The sequence below is a fragment of the Mizuhopecten yessoensis genome, unplaced genomic scaffold (assembly GCF_002113885.1).
Source record: "Mizuhopecten yessoensis strain PY_sf001 unplaced genomic scaffold, ASM211388v2 scaffold2663, whole genome shotgun sequence".
Classification (NCBI taxonomy): Eukaryota; Metazoa; Mollusca; class Bivalvia; order Pectinida; family Pectinidae; genus Mizuhopecten; species Mizuhopecten yessoensis.
Window position 1 is genome coordinate 129,127 of NW_018404658.1, and position 20,850 is coordinate 149,976.

General features: G+C 43.5%; 1 protein-coding gene across 1 annotated transcript in view; it reads left to right on the top strand.

Moving 5' to 3' along the window:
• Positions 1–20,850, top strand: part of LOC110446232 — a 98,141-nt gene that overhangs the window by 27,100 nt on the left and 50,191 nt on the right. Inside the window, 14 exon segments of the mRNA XM_021491272.1 lie at positions 251–365; positions 2,148–2,320; positions 3,035–3,149; positions 3,403–3,581; positions 4,738–4,852; positions 5,358–5,587; positions 6,509–6,623; positions 6,960–7,180; positions 8,182–8,296; positions 8,939–9,210; positions 9,540–9,654; positions 10,735–11,019; positions 12,539–13,771; positions 14,119–20,411. Of these exon segments, the coding sequence (XP_021346947.1) occupies positions 251–365; positions 2,148–2,320; positions 3,035–3,149; positions 3,403–3,581; positions 4,738–4,852; positions 5,358–5,587; positions 6,509–6,623; positions 6,960–7,180; positions 8,182–8,296; positions 8,939–9,210; positions 9,540–9,654; positions 10,735–11,019; positions 12,539–13,771; positions 14,119–20,411 (9,576 nt within the window).

Consider the following 20,850-nt stretch of genomic DNA (forward strand, 5'->3'; position numbering starts at 1 on the left):
TTAATACAAAATAAATATAAGATGGAGCATCAACATCTAGATTCCGTGTTTTATTCACGGTTTACATGTTTCGGCTAGCCGTCATCAGAGCCCATCATCCGACAGGAGTCCTAGTTTTACTAGAATAATTAAATGTTATATTGTTGATTTGTACATCCAATTAATGACGATATTAATTGCCCTAAGAAAAATAAATGGAATCATTGATCCTAATATCTTATAGAGTAAAGTAACTGCTATTTGGTTGTAGATCACTGTGAATACAAGGGTACCCAGTACAAACAGGACCAGTCCTGGTACGATGGCTGTAACTTCCAGTGCACCTGTGATGATGCTTTGTCAGGAAACTACAGATGTCTCTCAAGGTCAGTATATGTCACTCAAGGTCACTATGTCACTCAAGGTCACTATGTCATTCAAGGTGAGTATGTCACTAAAGATCAGTATGTCACTGAAGATCACTATGTCACTGAAGGTGAGTATGTCACTGAAGGTCAGTATGTCACTGAGGGTCAGTATGTCACTGAAGGTCAGTATGTCACTGAGGGTCAATATGTTACTGAAGGTCAGCATGTCACTGAAGGTCAGCATGTCACTAAAGATCAGTATGTCACTGAAGGTCAGTATGTTACTGAAGGTCAGTATGTTACTGAAGGTCAGCATGTCACTAAAGATCAGTATGTCACTGAGGGTCAGTATGTCACTGAAGGTCAGTATGTCACTGAGGGTCAATATGTTACTGAAGGTCAGCATGTCACTGAAGGTCAGTATGTCACTGAAGGTCAGTATGTTACTGAAGGTCAGCATGTCACTAAAGATCAGTATGTCACTGAAGGTCAGTTTGTCACTGAAGGTCAGTTTTTCACTGAAGGTCAGTTTGTCACTGAGGTCAGTTTGTCACTGAAGGTCAGTTTGTCACTGAAGGTCAGTATGTCACTGAAGGTCAGTATGTTACTGAAGGTCAGCATGTCACTAAAGATCAGTATGTCACTGAAGGTCAGTTTGTCACTGAAGGTCAGTTTTTCACTGAAGGTCAGTTTTTCACTGAAGGTCAGTTTGTCACTGAGGTCAGTATGTCACTAAAGGTCAGTTTGTCACTGAAGGTCAGTATGTCACTGAAGGTCAGTTTGTCACTGAAGGTCAGCATGTCACTGAAGGTCAGCATGTCACTAAAGATCAGTATGTCACTGAAAATCAGTATGTCGCTGAAGGTCAGCATGTCACTGAAGGTCAGTATGTCACTGAAGGTCAGTATGTCACTGAAGATCAGTATGTCACTAAAGATCAGTATGTCACTGAGGGTCAATATGTCACTTAAGATCAGTATGTCACTGAAGGTCAGTATGTTACTGAGGGTCACTATGTCACCAAGGGTCAATATGTCATTCAAAGTCAATATGTTACCGAGGGTCAGTATGACATTCAAAGTCAATATATCACCGAGGATCTTTTATATAACAGCACGTCTGATTGGATGATACCGGTCACATGATGGGGCAATATAAAACAACATGTTGCCATCACCCCCTCAAGTTTCCTCGGTCATATTTCCCTTATTACGAGCCCCTCTAGAAAATCTGCAAGAGTCACCACAACCTAGGTCCAAATGACGGAAGAAGATGACAACAATGGTGTGTCAAACTGATCATATCTACTCTTGTGTTATTGTTCTTAATTTATTAATTCATTTTTTTGGCATAATAAAATATTTATTGCCCATGTAGTGAATCGTGATTCTTTGTTCCCCTTGATTAATCATGTTTCACTAAGGCATGTTTCCCTTCGGTAAGGGCAATGACTATTTTGTGCCCTCATGAAACATGATTAACCTTGGAGAAACAACGAATCTTGTTTCCCTGCAGTAAGGGCAATACATGTGTTATGTTCACGTTGAGGAAATCTAAACTATTTCAAGGTTTTAACCATCGCCAACAAGATCATCTTGCCATTCTAAAGAATAAGAACTCCCTGCAGTAAGGGCAATACATGTATTATGTTCACGTTGAGAAAATCTAAAAACTATTTCAAGGTTTAACCATCGCCAACAAGATCATCTTGCTATTCTAAAGAGTAAAAAGTCCTGTTTGTGATTGCATAAAAAAACTTGTCATTTATTTATTGTCTATAAAATTGTACATTTTCATCAGATGTCCAGCCTACAAAAATATCAACTCCAGTTGCACCATGGTACCGGACCCCAGTGATCCCTACTGCTGCACTATCCCCAGCTGTCCATCAACGAACGTGGCGGGCAATACCTCTACGAACCCTACGCCAGCACCCTCTGGTTACTATTCAGGATACCAGGGTGCCAGCATCGGTCAGTCAATGGTGCTTTTTGTCCCAGTGTCTGTCTTATATTGACCTTATAATGTTCACCAGATCATTTCTTGAAGCTTTTGGGATTTGTTTTTCCATAGAATAATTTGAATTGTCAAATTTAACTAGCTTTAAACTTGCTTTCTTTATAGCCATACAATGTTTGGTATTATTTTCTTTCCAAAATGAGATTAAAAGGCCTTCTCCCAAATGAACGGGGAAAAAACCTGCCATACAATCTATACTGGACTTGCGTTGTTTGTGCAGTATTTTCAAATATCTTAACAGAAATAATTTTCATTTGACATTTTCTCAAGAATCTTTAATACTTTAAAAGAATCCAGATTATAAAAAATTATGATTTGACCTTCACATTGAACCTACTGTAAGTATTACTATTTTAATAGTATCTGTCATTATCAGCCGTTTAAAATGTCTAATATTGTAATATCTCAGGCTTAATTTATTATACTTTTAATGTGAAGCCATAGTAATCTTGCCCACTACTACTATCAAGCGGGTGTTTTAGGAAATATTTCTCCTCCACGATGTTAAATATCGCAAAAAAGTTGTCCCAGTTCTCAGACACTATGCAATCTAGCTGATTTTAAAGGCGACTGGACTTAAGTGAGGTCTACCAGAGTAATTGTGTTGATTTGAAAGAAGGTTTTACAGCCAGGTTGGTACCTCAATTCAATGTTGTTGTTTTTTGCAGGGAAATGTATATATAAGGGAGATAGCTATGTCCAGGGTGCGACTTGGTCGGACGGATGTGACTACAACTGTGAATGTGTGGAGGCAGGCAAAGGCCATTACACATGTACCGACAAGTATGTTTTATAAAAAAAATATCTTGACTAATACCATTTCTGCATGTCATAATAAAATAGCCTGAAGTTTAGTAACAGGTCAAATAGTCAGTATCCTGAGTTGGTTTGTGGGAGTCTGTTTAGATATTTAGAAATGGACATTCTGAAGCTCCTTTTAACTTTAAATATCACAAAAATGATACATTTCAGCAGACCTTTTTCTTTTTGCATGCTGAACTTAGTACCACTTCGAGTGTATGATTTCCATTTTCAGGTGTCTAAAATACCCAAGTCTGCCTTCTCAGTGCCGACTCATCTCCGACTTTACAAATCCCTGCTGTAAGAGGCCTGTGTGTGACGGTCAGTCTGGTTCAGTGGTCACTGGCCTCAATCCAGTCATTGGTGGAACCACTGCTGCACCAAACCCAATACCAACTCTGGCCCCCAATGCTCGTAAGTCAACAGGAAAAGGGTGTTTAATATCATGTTTCTGTTATCTCTGTTCAGTCCATTTTCTTATGGCAATAAAACTTGTCTAAACTAAGTCGACAGTATTTTTTGGGTATCAGTTAAATATATATTGAATTATTTGTTCATATATGTTTCATTTTTAGTGGGTTTCTTTTAAAGTAGGGGGAAATTGAACTCGCACCTCTTGTGCGTATGAGCGCAAATGAGTACTACTCTAGTCTGAGAACTCCTGATCAAGATATACATGTAGTTAACATTTACCTGAATTATATTTGATATTAGCAACTTTACCAAAAAAAAAGATGCATCAGTGCATTGCATAATAAATAATTCCTTGAGTTATGTCCCAAAATTAATTATGTATCCAAATTCAGAACACTTTGTGGCATCATTATATTTGCCAAAAAGTATACTAATATCTTGGGATCTTTGTCAACAGTGGTTTTACATTTGGTGAAATATTAAAGGTAGCTTTGTATGTTAATTGCAGTTTATTTGTGTGACTGACAAATTAGAAACATGCCATAGGTTTGCTGTTTGATTGATTGATATAAATGATTGAGAACATATTCATCTGTTCAAGAAAGCAAAAACATGTGAGATAGCTGACACACAATTACACAATTCTCAGAAACTTCTGGAAGAGAAAACTATCTATAAATGAAACCCCCCTTTTTTACAAATAAATATATTTAGGTAAGCGTAAGCTATATTATAATTTTTCAAATACTAAGGGTGACAGATTTTTATTGAAAAGTTATGATTATACAATTTTTAGCTAGATCATTTTTTTTGTTTTCTTTCACGTGAAAATGTTTTGAATTCATTTTGAATACATATCACTTTTTTATCTTTTTTTGTTAGATTTATTTACTTTACAACAGTTATATGAAACCAATTCAACTTATATGAATCACTCTTGTTGGCTGCAAAAGTAAGCCCACAGGGGGTCTTTAACCCTTTCACCACTGTAGACCATAATGGACTCACCCAGATAAATGCATGGTAGAGTTTACTAAAATTACATAGGGGTGAAAGGGTTGATGTGGGAGGAAACAGATCAAGTAACCAGAAAAAAGGTCAGGCGAGTGAGGCTGGTGACCCTACTATATCAAAACTTTTCTTCACTTCATTGCAGAGTACTGTGTGTATGAGAATGCCCAGTACGTCCAGGGCCAGACCTGGGAGGTTGGTTGTGAGTACCGGTGTAGGTGTGACGACGCCAGCAGAGGCGTGTACGTCTGTAACGAAAGGTAAGCTGCAGGCCAGGCTTGATTTTACTTCTGGTCCAATAGCACAGGCTCCACCTGTAGGAAACATCAGAAGTCCTGACTTGTCATCAACTTTGATTTTGACTTTGTCAAGATTTTAGTTCTAAATAATCAGATGTTTTGCTGGGGCCTGGGCATAAGTTTTTAATGATTAACTCATTCACCCCTGAAGACACATTTGAACTCCTCCAATTCAAATGTTGGAATAGTTCATCATGAAATTTTAGGGATGAATGATTCAACTGAAAATGCTATTGTTTCGCACTTTGAGTAAATTAGCATGAAAATATCCATGAAAATTTCAACTTTTACAGTATTGAAACGTCAGTTATTAACTTAAATGTCAGATTACAGCTTAAAAATGTCCATGCTCGAAAATTTCAACTTCTGCAGTATTGAAACATCTGTTATTAACCAAAATGTCAGATTACAGCTTCAAATATGTGGTTTTTGAATGTTATGAACATTTTTTCTCAATTGTCCGCAGGTGCCCCAAGTATAACAACTTAGGCAGTGAATGCTCTCTGGTGGCTGACAACAAAGACGGCTGTTGCCTGGCCCCTCGGTGTATATTTCCACCGCTGACCGGGAATGCCACCGGAAGCTTCACACCAGACATGATCCCTACTGCTGCTCCAGGTGTCATCAGCGGAAGCATCAACATACCCACCCCAGCTCCAGTTCCTGGGGGTTCGACAGTGGCCCCTCCCGTTCTGAGTACGTCATCACCTCCTCAAATCATCCTCGACACTCCAGGGCTTACGCTCACTTTCGCTTTCTGCACCCCTGGAATATGTCATAGTAAAATTGAAGACACGCAACTAGCTGTTTGGTTTGTCTCGGGTAAAAATACCTGACCAATGGATGAGGCTGATACCTGTCATTTGAAGATTACAGAGGAATGACAACTGACTTTAAAGCCAGTCAATTTTACTGTAATGCAATCGACAGATTCTTTTGATGTATATCAAAGGATCAAACCAGTGTACTGGAAAAGGGTGCGCGCTGAGCCTCAATTTTGCTTTAACATATTCCAGGGGTACAGAGAGCGAAAGTGAGCATAACCCCTGGAGTATTGAGGATGCTCCTCCAATATACTAACACTGATTGAGACAATAACAGTTGGATTCAAATTTATTTAATGGCAAATTTTATGTACAGGTTTAAAAAAAATCCTCCACACTAGACTAAGGTAAAAATACAAAATAACTGTATAATCAAGTCTGTGATCAGAAACCACATTTTGGAAGTAAATAAAATGGACTCTTAAACTTCATTGGGAAGTTTTAAAAGTAATCTCTTAATACAGGTGGTCTCTTAATAAATGTGGGCTGTTTTCTTTTAAACGGTTGGACCACGGTTGTTCGTTTATTAAATAAAGTCGGACCTAGTAATCTGATGCTGCTTTCAGGCAGGCCTTGACAAAGCCTTGTAAGGCTGTCATAAACATTTGCAGGTCCGCCAGGATTTATACCCTAAAATGTTATATTTAAAGACGGTCAAACCCGTTGTTCCTCAAAAATGAACAGGTTCGTGGTCATTCTAAACCACTTCATTACAACACTTGCAATAGAAACCAGATCAATAGCAGATACTAAAAAAACACCTAATATAAATGCAATGATCATATTTTTCCAGCATGGTGTGAGTACAAGGGAGCACGGTATGGTCAGGACGAGAAGTGGTACGATGGCTGTGGCTATGAGTGTGAATGTGTGGTTGCTTCAACAGGCAAATTCAAATGCGTGGAAAGGTAAGTCTCTAGAGCCAGTTATTAAAGTTCATACTTTTAGCCCTAATGAGCTTTATAGCAAGTAATTTATGCAAATTTTCAAGGAATTTTTAAAGAAATTTCCGAAAATTTTAATTTATTTATTAACATATTTTTTAAATTTCTTTCCTTTGGTCAGGTAATTTGTATATAAGATTTAAATATACATTTCTTGGTTAACATAATTTGTCTTGTCTCATTGGGCCTGTGACCTTGTACGTGAAATAATAATACCAATATGGAATGGGAGTGATCAGTGTTCTGTATTAAAAAATGGAGTTATTCCAGCACAATTTTCTTCATGCTTTTTTTTGTCAGGTGTCGAAGGTACTTAAATCTTCCAGCTCAGTGCCGCCTTGTGAAAGATCCTTCCAATCCTTGTTGTAAGGCTCCTGAGTGCGACTTCACGGGCGTGACCCAGGGCATCACTAACTTCCCAACCCCTCCTGGCGGAGTACCCACTTTGGGACCCCCAGGCCCGGGCGGTAATCCTACCCTTGCACCTAATCCGACTTCCAGCCCCACTCCAGCACCAACAGGTAAACCACATGCTAATTATTATAACTTCCCACTCCAGCACCAACAGGTACACCACATGCTAATTATTATAACTTCCCACTCCAGCACCAACAGGTACACCACATGCTAATTATTATAACTTGACTGTGGGAATTTATGCCACACCGACATTGTTTAGGATGTTTTTGAAAGAGAAAGAGAAATTTTTAATTTACCTTAATTTTACTTCTCTTCCAGCCTCTTTTATAATTCTCAACAAGTTCTTGGGTGTTATTTTGATAACTACACACATTCTCTGAAATGATGATGCCAGCCCTTCGTATATTGCTGACATTTATCACTTTTGAATTATCACTTTTGAATTGTCACTTTTGAATTATCACTTTTGCTACTTTTTACCACTAGAGGATGCTTTCAAGTGGCTTCATAGTAAACAGCCGTTTAAACTGATTAAATGGCTGTTTATTATGAAGCCACTTGTTTTTATAGACTGTTACAATCATCAGTCATATGACTGGTGTATAAAAAGACCATTTTGCAGAAAAAAGATTTAAAAACTTAAAATACAATAAAAATAATAGCAAAAGTTTGCTTATCTTATTAAACATAGCACATCATTGTTTTAATGATTTGATGTAATGTATTTATTTTTGTCACTAAGCTCATATCTGGTAATAAGCCCACCCATATCTATTGAAATTCAGTAGAAATGCTAACACAGTATTTCGTTGTCCTTTAATAAATAAATCCCCCTGCTTTGAGTCCGAGATAAGTGTTGGACCCTTGGCTCATTGCAGGATATACAAGGTGACATTAATTAATTTTATAAAAAAAAATCTAAAAGCAAATCCAGTGGCGCCAATCTTTGACAGTTTCATTAAGTGTTGCAATATATTCTGTTAAGTTCACCTTTGTCTATGAAGTGAACAGAAAACCAATGGCATTGCTTTAAAGTTATATTTGTTGTAAAAACGATTCCACTTTAAAACTAAGAATAGATTCTGTGTTTTGACCTCATCAGATGCGTGTGTGTACAAGGGGAAGAACTACAACCAAGGCATGCAGTGGTATGATGGCTGTGACTATGTGTGTTACTGTGAGAATGGACCCGCCGGGGTCTACAGGTGTAGCGAGAGGTAATAAGGATTTTCAAATACATCTACGTTGTGTGTTACCATGAAAACTGACATTCCAGTAGGGTTAACTGACGTAGTAAAAGCCTATCATAGAAAACGTTTACCATTTTTGCAACCGTGAAGTAAAAAACTAGTTCTGTGGGCAGGGAGAGCATGGGCCAATTTCTGCAAATTTTGGACAATTTCAAAAAATAGGAGGGCCGGAATATGTTCAATTGAAAATAAAAATAAAAATACTGTATACAGGGAAATTTTCGCCATTCAACAGTAAAATGAATGTTGCCAAATATTAATTTCGCCTTTGACATTGAATTAATTATTATGCATATGATGTTGTTTACAAATGTTTGCTGTGATGATAAATTCGCCCTCATTAACCCTTTCAACACTATGCCACTTTAGTAGACTCTACCATGCTTTGATCTGGATGAGTCGATTATTGTCTACAGTGGTGAAAGGAGGACGAAAATTCAACTACAGAGAAAAATTTCCTGGTATACAGTAAACGGTGCTAATTTCACTTTTGCAGTTCTACTGGACCCCATGCCTCCTCAAGGATTTTCCCTGAAGTGATTAAATTTGTACCAAAATAATTTCAGTTGAAGACCGTGTTTAATAGAATAAAAATCTTTTGCATTCTAGATGTGCTGCTTTCCCCAAACTACCGGCCAGCTGCCAGCTTGTGCCTGATCCAAAGGACCCATTCTGTTGCAAGGTACCAGAGTGTTCCTTCACCCCTGCCAATGGTACATACACCGGTTATGGTTACCCCACAGCTCCCACTGGGGTCATCACCGGAGGGAGCGTTGTCAAGCCTACACCCCGCCCTAATGTTGTGCCCACAGCCCAGCCTATCCCCGGGGTGTCGACTGTGGCTCCAACACCTGTTCCCAGCCAAGGACCCACATTCAAAGGTAATCACAGTTCAAATCCGTTGAAATATACTAGTATTTGATGTGTCAATACAGCTATTAAGGAAAATTTGCTTTTGGTGATAATGATTTTTCTGATGTAACTTAACCCTTTCACCCCTGTGTAACGTTAGTAGACTGTACTATGCTTTGATCTGGACGAGTCCATTTTGGTCTACAGTGGTGAAAGGGTTAAGGACAATAGCCTTAATCAGAAGCAAATTGTAGAAACCTCAAAGGTGACACCTGCCCCCGTCTTGTTAGAATATTATAAAAAAAATGAGTCTGTCGATAAAAAAGTAAGAGTAATATTTATATTTATGTGTCTTCAGATGTATGTGTGTACAAGGGCCAGCAATACACACAGGGCCAGAAGTGGGAAGATGGCTGTGACTACAACTGTGAGTGTACCGATGCCAAGACCGGATTCTACCAGTGTTCTGAACGGTAAATATTAACATACCCCCTCCCCCCCCCCTAAAAAAAAATGAAGGATGTGTTTTTGATCATGTTTTTGATATATTGCCTCACATCTTGATAGTCTTTGAAATGGTTCTGAACAAAGCTGGTCTATCAGTAAAACAAAGGAAATATTTAATTCCAGCACCACTTTGAGAAATAATTCTCCGAGCATATAGTCACTGCTCTGTCCATTTGTCTGTCCGTTCGGTCATTCCTCCAACATGTTTATCCAGGCCATACCTTCTGACCTGCTGTAGATAGCTCAACTAAATTTAAGGATATAACAGGATGGCAAGGCATTGTGTTATGTACCGTTATTGGGTCTGTATGCCCAAGATCAAGGTCACATTAAAGACAAAGGTGAAGTTAATTGTGCAGGCCATAGCTTCTTAGTCTTTGAAGATATCTCAATGAAATCCAAGGGATATATGTAGGCCAGCAAGTGATGTGTTGCATAGCACCATTAGGTCCAAACGCCTAAGGTTAAGGTCACATTGAGCTCAGGTGCCAAATTTATTGTCCAGACCATGACTTCTGACTTGCTGAATACAACTTAAAGAAATGTTGGGATACAGTTTATGTAGGATGGTAGGAATCTGTGTCATATTTCACTGTTGGGTCTGTACGCTAAAGGTCAAGGTATCGTTAAGGTCAAAGGTGATTGTTCCAGCCATAATTACTGAGTCTTTTAAGATATCTCAATGAAATGTAAATGATACCTGCAAGGTGGTAAGGTGGTGTGTCTGGGTCTGTACTCCAGAGGTCATGCTCATATTGAAGTCAAAGGTCAAATTCATTATTCAGGCCATCATTTCTGTCTTGCCGAAGATAGCTCATTGAAATTTAATAGATATTTTTAGGATGGGAAGACAGTGTGTCACATACAACTTTTAGATCTGAAGGCCCAAGCTCAAGGTTACATTGAGGTCACACTTTATTACAGCCTAGGTGGTATTTACGGGGAGAACAATCGGTCCATTTTACTAATTTTCTTGTTTCTATTCTATATTCTACATGCAAATATTAAAACATGACATAAGACTGTTACTTGGTTTTCTTTTACAGATGCCCTCGGTTTGTGAACTTACCTGATGGTTGTACTCTGCAGAGGGATTATGTGAACCCCTGTTGTATGAAGCCTTACTGTGTTCTCAAACCTACACCAAAGCCAGCAGTTACGCCATCCCTAGGCCCTGGCCAGACTCCATCCCTCCAACCTACCGCATCACCTAACCCTGTGTGCATGTACAACGGCGTACCCTTCACCCAAGGGCAGTCATGGTCGGACGGTTGTGAGCTGAAATGTGTGTGTGAAAACGCCACTACAGGATACTTCAGATGTAATGACAGGTAAGTCTCTCGTCAGTAAATCCAAAGATTGACTGAAGGGAGGGGTGGTTTCAAGAGGATCAGGCTCCACCTTAAAGCAAGAGGCCCAAGGGCCTCTACAGTTACCTGACTTATTGTCTCTCTGCCACGAAATAGCGGAAGCGACACTACGATGTTGTTTTCTGGCAATGGCAGCATCAACATTAAATTTTTGCATTTAAGTTAGTTTCTCTGAAACTATAGTGCTAGACCAACCAAACTTGACATATGCATTGATGGTCAAAGCGGGGCACATGCAAGACGTATCAATCCGAATGGCTTGTTGTATAGGTAGTTTTCATTGTTGAGATGTGAAGTGGAAATCAGCATGTAAAAAAAGAGAGAAATGAATTACTTGTCATGTCACCAAAGGAAAATAAAATATTCAAATAAATCATTTTACTATTGAATGAGACATATATTTATTGTCACTTAATAAGTTTTCCTCTTTTGCCAAGTAGATCAGGATTTTACTTTCTGATAATATTCAATTAAAAGTTTATAAGTATTCCAACCAAGTTTTATTTATTTCTTGCTGAAAATGGACAAAATATTGGCAAAAGATTTATTTTGTTTATATAAGCAATAGTAAAATTTACCCCTCCCCAAAAGTGACCTTAATAAATGCTCAGAATTAATTTAAAAAAAATTAATTACAGTTTATAAATGGAAAAAAAATGGCATTTGCTAGACTAACTATATAATACTTTTAATAATGATACTATCATTAATGAAGAGAAACTCAAAGCTTAGATTTTTGTGTTCAGTTTTTGTTGTTCGCCCATCAAAATGTTGACAGGATGTATAATGATATAGAGAGTGATCATCTGTCCCCACTTCGGCTGCCCTCCAGCTTGTGGGCAGTTTCCCCATTGATAATGACCCAGTGTTGATGACACTTTGTCAATATTTATACTATACAAAGAAAAAGGTTCAGTTGAAAGTTTAGCATATAATGAGTGTATTATGCCCTGATTATTTGACGGTTTTCGCAAAATAATTTGATAAAAAAAAAAATCCAATTTTGGTGAGACTAGGTCAGTATTAATGTTGTGGTTTAAATTGAGCAAAATCAGCATGAAAGTAAGCATTTCTGTAGTTTAAAGAATTTAGATGAATCAGATTATGGGCAAAGTTAATTAGTTAATACTCATGCAATTACTATTTTATGGTTTGAAATATCGGGCAATCTCTAGCATTATCAGAAGATATTTGACATATTCCTTCAACAACTTAAGCGCAATATTATGTTTTACCTTTTTACCACATCCCAAAATTAATTTAACTCCCTAATAAAGTATAGACACAGTTTCTTCTGGTCACACATCAGTGTTTTCATGCATTAAAAAAAAAAATTAACTGAAAGATTTTAAGTACGTCACTTTGTTATTTGATGTTAGTTTGAGTGGAAGGTACATGGCATGGGATATATCCTCTACCTTGGAGGTACTCATATTTTATTTTGAAGATAATGAAAATAAAAAAACCCATTCAATTTCAGATGTCCCCATTATGACTTGACACCAGGCTGTACAATGATCACGGACCCACGGGACTCGTGTTGTGTAAGGCCATACTGTGACCCTAGAATCACGCCAACCCCTGGCCCAGCCATCCCCACGGCCCCAGGAGTCCCAGGCCAGATGTACACCCCACAGCCGGGACAGACCTTTGCTCCTGGCTTGTACCCAACACTTCCTGGAGGAATACCTCTCATGCCTGGATTGATGCTCACCCCCGCCCCCGGGCAGACATACGCTCCAGGACTCTACCCCACACTGCCTGGTGGAGCGACTCTTGTCCCTCCCATGGCACAAACGCCATACCCAGGCTATACCTATCCTGCACCTATACCAACTGCTCCAGGTATCCCAGGGCAAATATACACGCCAGCTCCAGGAAAAACATATGCACCGAACCTCTACCCAACAATACCAGGGGGAATACCTCTTGTTCCTGGCATGATGCTCACTCCTGCACCTGGGCAGACATACGCTCCAGGACTGTACCCAACACTGCCTGGCGGAGTAACTCTTGTACCACCGATGATCAATACTCCTTACCCAGTCTTCACACCCGCTCCTATCCCAACTGCTCCAGGGGTCCCAGGACAGATGTACACACCTGCTCCAGGACAGACATATGCACCGAACCTGTACCCAACAATTCCTGGAGGAAAACCACTTGTACCTGGCATGATTCTGACCCCTCTTCCAGGTCAGACCTACGCTCCTGGGTTGTACCCAACCCTCCCAGGTGGAGCCACTCTAGTACCACCATTTGCCAATACCCCTCGTCCAGCTTATACCAATGCACCGATCCCAACAGCTCCAGGAATACCAGGTCAGACCTACACACCTTCTCCAGGCAAAACCTACGCACCCTACCTGTACCCTACAGTACCAGGTGGTGAGACGTTGATGCCAGGAATGATGCTGACCCCGGCACCAGGCCAGGTCTACATTCCAGGTTACTACCCAACCCTTCCAGGAGGTGCTACACTTGTTCCCCCACTGGCGTACACACCACCCTCTCTTAACACTCCTGCTCCCAAGATACCTACAGCTCCAGGAATTATTGGACAGACATACACCCCATCACCAGGACATACCTTTGCTCCCGGACTCTACCCAACTGTTCCTGGTGGCCAAACACTTGTCCCTGGAATGATGCTAACACCCCAACCAGGACAGACCTATGCTCCAGGATTATCCCACGGCTCCTGGTGTCCCAGGTCAGTTATACACCCCATCACCAGGACATAGCTTTGCTCCCGGACTCTACCCAAATGTTCCTGGTGGCCAAACACTTGTCCCTGGAATGATGCTAACACCCCAACCAGGACACACCTATGCTCCAGGATTATATCCAACTCTTCCAGCTGGACAAACCTTGATTCCTCCTCTTGCCTACCCTCCTTATCCAGGATTCACCTATGCTTCGCGTATCCCTACAGCTCCAGGGATCCCAGGACAGATATACACACCTTCTCCTGGACAGACATACGCACCAAACTTGTACCCAAGAATTCCAGGAGGACAACCACTTGTACCTGGCATATGATTCTGCCCCCTCTTCCAGGTCAGACCTACGCTCCTGGGTTGTACCCAACCCTCCCAGGTGGGGTTATCCAGTATTCTCCTATGCTCAACCTACCCCTCCAGCTCCAGGGATCCCAGGACAGATATACACACCTTCTCCTGGACAGACGTACGCACCAAACCTGTACCCAACAATTACTGGAGGAAAACCCCTTGTACCAGGCATGCTACTCACCCCCCTGCCAGGCCTGACATACGGTCCTAATCTTTACCCAACATTACCAGGAGGAGCAACTCTTGTTCCACCATTTGCAGGTTACACACCTTCTCCTGGACAGACGTACGCACCAAACCTGTACCCAACAATTACTGGAGGAAAACCCCTTGTACCAGGCATGCTACTCACCCCACTGCCAGGCCTGACATACGGTCCTAATCTTTACCCAACATTACCAGGAGGAGCAACTCTTGTTCCACCATTTGCAGGTTACACACCTTCTCCTGGACAGACATACGCACCAAACTTGTACCCAAGAATTCCAGGAGGACAACCACTTGTACCCCCAAACCTATACCCAACAGTCCCAGGAGGACAGCCTCTTGTACCTGGTATGATCCTCCCCCCAATGCCGGGCTGCCCCTGGATTGTTCCCAACCCTACCTGGTGGAGCAACTCTTGTAACACCAATGATCAATACTCCATACCCAGGTTTTACATAGCCAACACCGATCCCTACAGCTCCAGGGGTCCCAGGACAAGCATATGCCCCTGCCCCAGGACAGACATACGCACCGGTGAGACGTTGATGCCAGGAATGATGCTGACCCCGTCACCAGGCCAGGTCTACATTCCAGGTTACTGCCCAACCCTTCCAGGAGGTGCTTCCCTTGTTCCCCCACTGGCGTACACACCACCCTCTATTAACACTCCTGCTCCCAAGATACCTACAGCTCCAGGAATTATTGGACAAACATACACCCCATCACCAGGACATACAGTCGCTCCAGGACTCTACCCAACAGTGCCAGGAGGACAAACCCTTGTACATGGTATTATGCTCTCCCCTCACCCCGGAAAGCCATACGCCCCAGGAATATTTCCAACTCTGCCAGGTGGAGCCACTCTTATACCACCTTTGGCATACACACCATATCCTGGATATACTTTTAGCCCACCTATTCCTACGGCTCCTGGTGTCCCAGGTCAGATATACACCCCATCACCAGGACATACATTCGCTCCAGGACTCTACCCAACAGTACCAGGAGGACAAATCCTTGTACCTGGCATGATGCTCACTCCACAGCCTGGCCAGACCTACGCTCCTGGATTGTACCCAACCCTTCCTGGAGGTGCTACTCTAATTCCGCCCTTGAAAACAACGGCCGTTCCTACTGCTCCAGGTGTTCCAGGCCAAACATACACTCCTCTGCCAGGACAGACGTATCCTCCAGGACTGTACCCCACTTTACCAGGAGGTGTCACCCTTGTCCCAGGAATGATGCTGACGCCACAACCAGGAAAGACCTACGCCCCAGGACTGCTACCTACTCTACCTGGAGGTGTAACCTTAGTGCCACCAATGGCATATACTCCTTATCCTGGTTTCACATTTGCTCCACCCATTCCTACTGCACCTGGTATTCCAGGTCAGACGTACACTCCATCACCAGGAAAGACATACGCCCCAGGACTCTACCCGACAGTACCGGGAGGAAAAAACCTTGTACCTGGCATGATGCTCACCCCACAGCCTGGCCAGACCTACGCTCCAGGATTGTACCCGACACTACCTGGTGGTGCTACTCTTGTGCCACCTATGATAAATACACCTTACCCAGTCTATACATATCCTGCACCTGTACCAACAGCTCCAGGGATCCCAGGACAAACATACACACCTGCTCCAGGAAAGACATATGCTCCAGGTCTCTATCCAACTGTTCCAGGAGGACAAACCCTTGTACCTGGTATGATGCTCACCCCACAGCCTGGCATGACCTATGCTCCTGGCTTTTATCCGACACTTCCTGGAGGACAGACCTTGATACCACCACTCATGTACACACCCTTCCCTGGATATACCTATGCTCCACCAATACCTACTGCTCCAGGAGTCCCAGGACAGATGTACACACCTGCCCCAGGAAAGACATATGCTCCAGGTCTCTACCCAACAATTCCAGGAGGACAGCCTCTTGTACCTGGTATGATGCTTACACCTGCTCCTGGTCAGACATACTCTCCACAACTGTACCCTACACTTCCAGGAGGAGCAACTCTTGTTCCACCATTTGCAGGTTACACCTTTGCACCAATACCTACAGCTCCAGGTGTCCCAGGCCAAATTTACACACCCGCACCAGGAAAGACATATGCCCCTGGACTCTACCCAACAGTACCAGGAGGACAAACCCTTGTACCTGGCATGATGCTGACTCCTCAACCAGGAAAGACCTATGCCCCTGGATTGTTCCCAACCCTACCTGGTGGAGCAACTCTTGTACCACCAATGATCAATACTCCATACCCAGGTTTTACATATCCAACACCGATCCCTACAGCTCCAGGGGTCCCAGGACAAGCATATACCCCTGCTCCAGGACAGACATACGCACCAAACTTGTACCCAACAATTCCAGGAGGACAACCACTTGTACCTGGCATGATTCTCACTCCACTGCCTGGTCAAACCTATGCTCCTGGGTTGTACCCAACCCTCCCAGGTGGGGCCACTCTAGTTCCACCATTAGCCAACACTCCACGTCCAGGTTACACCTTTGCACCAGTTCCCACAGCTCCAGGTATACCAGGTCAGACATACACACCTTCACCAGGCAAAACCTACAGGCCAGATCTGTACCCAACAGTACCAGGTGGTGAGACACTGATGCCTGGAATGATGCTGACCCCAACACCAGGCCAGGTCTACGTTCCAGGTCTTTACCCAACCCTGCCAGGGGGAATTACCCTTGTTCCTCCGATGATCTATACCCCTTATCCAGGATACACTAACAAACCACCCATCCCTACTGCTCCAGGCATTCCTGGACAGACCTACACCCCTTCTCCAGGACATACATATGCTCCAGGACTCTACCCAACTGTTCCTGGTGGCCAAACACTTGTCCCTGGAATGATGCTAACACCCCAACCAGGACAGACCTATGCTCCAGGATTATATCCAACTCTTCCAGGTGGACAAACCTTGATTCCTCCTCTTGCCTACACTCCTTATCCAGGATTCACCTATGCTCCACCTATCCCTACAGCTCCAGGGATCCCAGGACAGATATACACACCTTCTCCTGGACAGACGTACGCACCAAACCTGTACCCAACAATTCCTGGAGGAAAACCCCTTGTACCAGGCATGCTACTCACCCCACTGCCAGGCCTGACATACGGTCCTAATCTTTACCCAACATTACCAGGAGGAGCAACTCTTGTTCCACCATTTGCTGGTTATACATTTGCTCCGATTCCCACGGCTCCTGGTGTCCCAGGTCAGTTATACACCCCATCACCAGGACATACATTCGCTCCAGGACTCTACCCAACAGTGCCAGGAGGACAAACCCTTGTACCTGGTATGATGCTCACCCCTCAACCAGGAAAGACATACGCCCCAGGAATATTTCCAACTCTGCCAGGTGGAGCCACTCTTATACCACCTTTGGCATACACACCATATCCTGGATATACTTTTAGTCCACCTATTCCTACAGCTCCTGGTGTCCCAGGTCAGATATACACCCCATCACCAGGACATACATTTGCTCCAGGACTCTACCCAACAGTTCCAGGAGGACAAATCCTTGTACCTGGTATGATGCTCACTCCACAGCCTGGCCAGACTTACGCACCCGGATTGTACCCAACCCTTCCTGGAGGTGCTACTCTTATTCCTCCCATGAAAACAACAGCCGTTCCTACTGCTCCAGGAGTTATAGGCCAAACATACACTCCTCTGCCAGGACAGACGTATCCTCCAGGACTGTACCCCACTCTACCAGGAGGTGTCACCCTTGTCCCCGGAATGATGCTGACGCCACAACCAGGAAAGACCTACGCCCCAGGACTGCTACCTACTCTACCTGGAGGTGTAACATTAGTGCCACCGATGGCATATACCCCTTATCCAGGTTTCACATTTGCTCCACCTATTCCTACCGCACCTGGTATTCCAGGTCAGACGTACACTCCTTCACCGGGAAAGACATACGCCCCAGGACTCTACCCGACAGTACCAGGAGGGCAAACCCTTGTACCTGGCATGATGCTCACCCCACAGCCTGGCCAGACCTATGCTCCTGGACTATACCCGACTCTGCCAGGTGGTGCTACTCTGGTGCCTCCATATGCACCTACTCCATATCCAGGGTTCACATATTCTGTGCCGATCCCGACAGCTCCAGGTATACCAGGGCAGACGTACACACCTTTTCCAGGCAGGACCTATGCACCCTACTTGTACCCTACAGTACCAGGTGGTGAGACGCTGATGCCAGGAATGATGCTAACCCCACAACCTGGAGTAATGTACCAGCCAGGCTTGTACCCAACTCTGCCAGGTGGAGCTACTCTTGTGCCTCCTCTAGCTAGTACCCAATACCCCAAATATACCTATGCTCCACCCATCCCAACTGCTCCAGGAATTATCGGACAGACATACACCCCGTCACCAGGACATACATATGCTCCAGGACTCTACCCAACAGTACCCGGAGGACAACCTCTTGTACCTGGCATGATGCTCACTCCAAGGCCTGGTCAGACCTATGCTCCTGGCCTGTACCCGACACTTCCCGGAGGACAGACCTTGATACCACCGCTTATGTATACACCCTTCCCTGGATATACCTATGCTCCACCAATCCCTACTGCTCCAGGAGTCCCAGGACAGATGTACACACCTGCCCCAGGAAAGACGTATGCTCCAAACCTATACCCAACAGTCCCAGGAGGACAGCCTCTTGTACCTGGTATGATCCTCACCCCAATGCCGGGCCACACCTATGCTCCTGGTTTGTACCCGACTTTACCAAGTGGTGCAACCTTGGTACCACCATTTGCAGGTTATACATTTGCACCCATTCCCACAGCTCCAGGTGTCCCAGGCCAATTCTACACACCTTCACCAGGAAAGACATATGCACCATACCTCTATCCAACTGCACCAGGTGGTATACCTCTTGTCCCAGGCATGATGCTCACTCCAAGGCCTGGTCAGACATATGCTCCTGGCCTGTACCCGACACTTCCCGGAGGACAGACCTTGATACCACCACTTATGTATACACCCTTCCCTGGATTTACCTATGCTCCACCAATCCCTACTGCTCCAGGAGTCCCAGGACAGATGTACACACCTGCCCCAGGAAAGACGTATGCTCCAAACCTATACCCAACAGTCCCAGGAGGACAGCCTCTTGTACCTGGTATGATCCTCACCCCAATGCCGGGCCACACCTATGCTCCTGGCTTGTACCCGACTTTACCAAGTGGTGCAACCTTGGTACCGCCATTTGCAGGTTACACATTCGCACCCATTCCCACAGCTCCAGGTGTCCCAGGCCAATTCTACACACCTTCACCAGGAAAGACATATGCACCATACCTCTATCCAACTGCACCAGGTGGTATACCTCTTGTCCCAGGCATGATGCTCACTCCTCAACCAGGAAAGACATACGCTCCAGGACTGTACCCAACTCTGCCTGGTGGAGCCACTCTCGTTCCACCTATGATGAATACTCTATATCCGGGTTATACGTACCCTGCACCAATACCCACAGCACCAGGGATCCCAGGACAGCTGTACACACCAGCCCCAGGAATGACCTATGCACCACCTTTGTACCCAACAATTCCAGGAGGACAACCACTTGTACCCGGAATGATGCTCACACCACAGCCTGGCCAGACCTATGCTCCTGGTTTGTTCCCAACCCTCCCAGGTGGGGTCACTCTAGTGCCACCAATGGCCTACACGCCATATCCAGGTTACACCAATGCTCCACTCCCCACAGCTCCAGGTATACCAGGGCAGACGTACACACCTTCTCCAGGCAAGACCTATGCACCCTACTTGTATCCAACCGTACCAGGTGGTGAGACTTTGATGCCGGGAATGATTCTGACCCCACAACCTGGTGTTATGTATCAGCCAGGCATGTATCCAACTCTGCCCGGTGGCATTACACTTGTACCTACTCCGTACCACGTACCTGCTTTCATTCCACCAACTCCGACAGTCACTCCATCGCCCTACCCTGTACCTACTGCTGTACCTGGTATCTTTGAAGGCAAGGGAGTCAATGGACAAGGAAGTAAGTGACCCAAAGTGGTTAAGGATGTATGCTACCTGACATACCTGCTATCGTCAATAAGATTCATCAGTATGGAAATATGTAATATCAAAGTTTTACTATCTAAACAATCAGTAATCCCAATGTTTAATAGGTACATTGCTTGTGTAGAAAGTAAAACTTTGCTATTATACCTTCTATTGGTTCTTGATCTTTTATCGCCAAATGCATATGTATTAAAATAGATTGAAAGTGTCTAAAGACTCATTACTATCTAAACTGGTTGAATTATATTTGTCAGATGTAACTGATCCAATAAAACAAATGCATGAAGTGACAATATCAGACAAAAGACAATTAGAGGTAGCTAATACGTTTGTTTTGTAAGGACATTATGCATCTTTTTCAGAGGTGTGTATGTATGAGGGCGTGGCCTACCTGTTTATGTATCTTTTTCAGA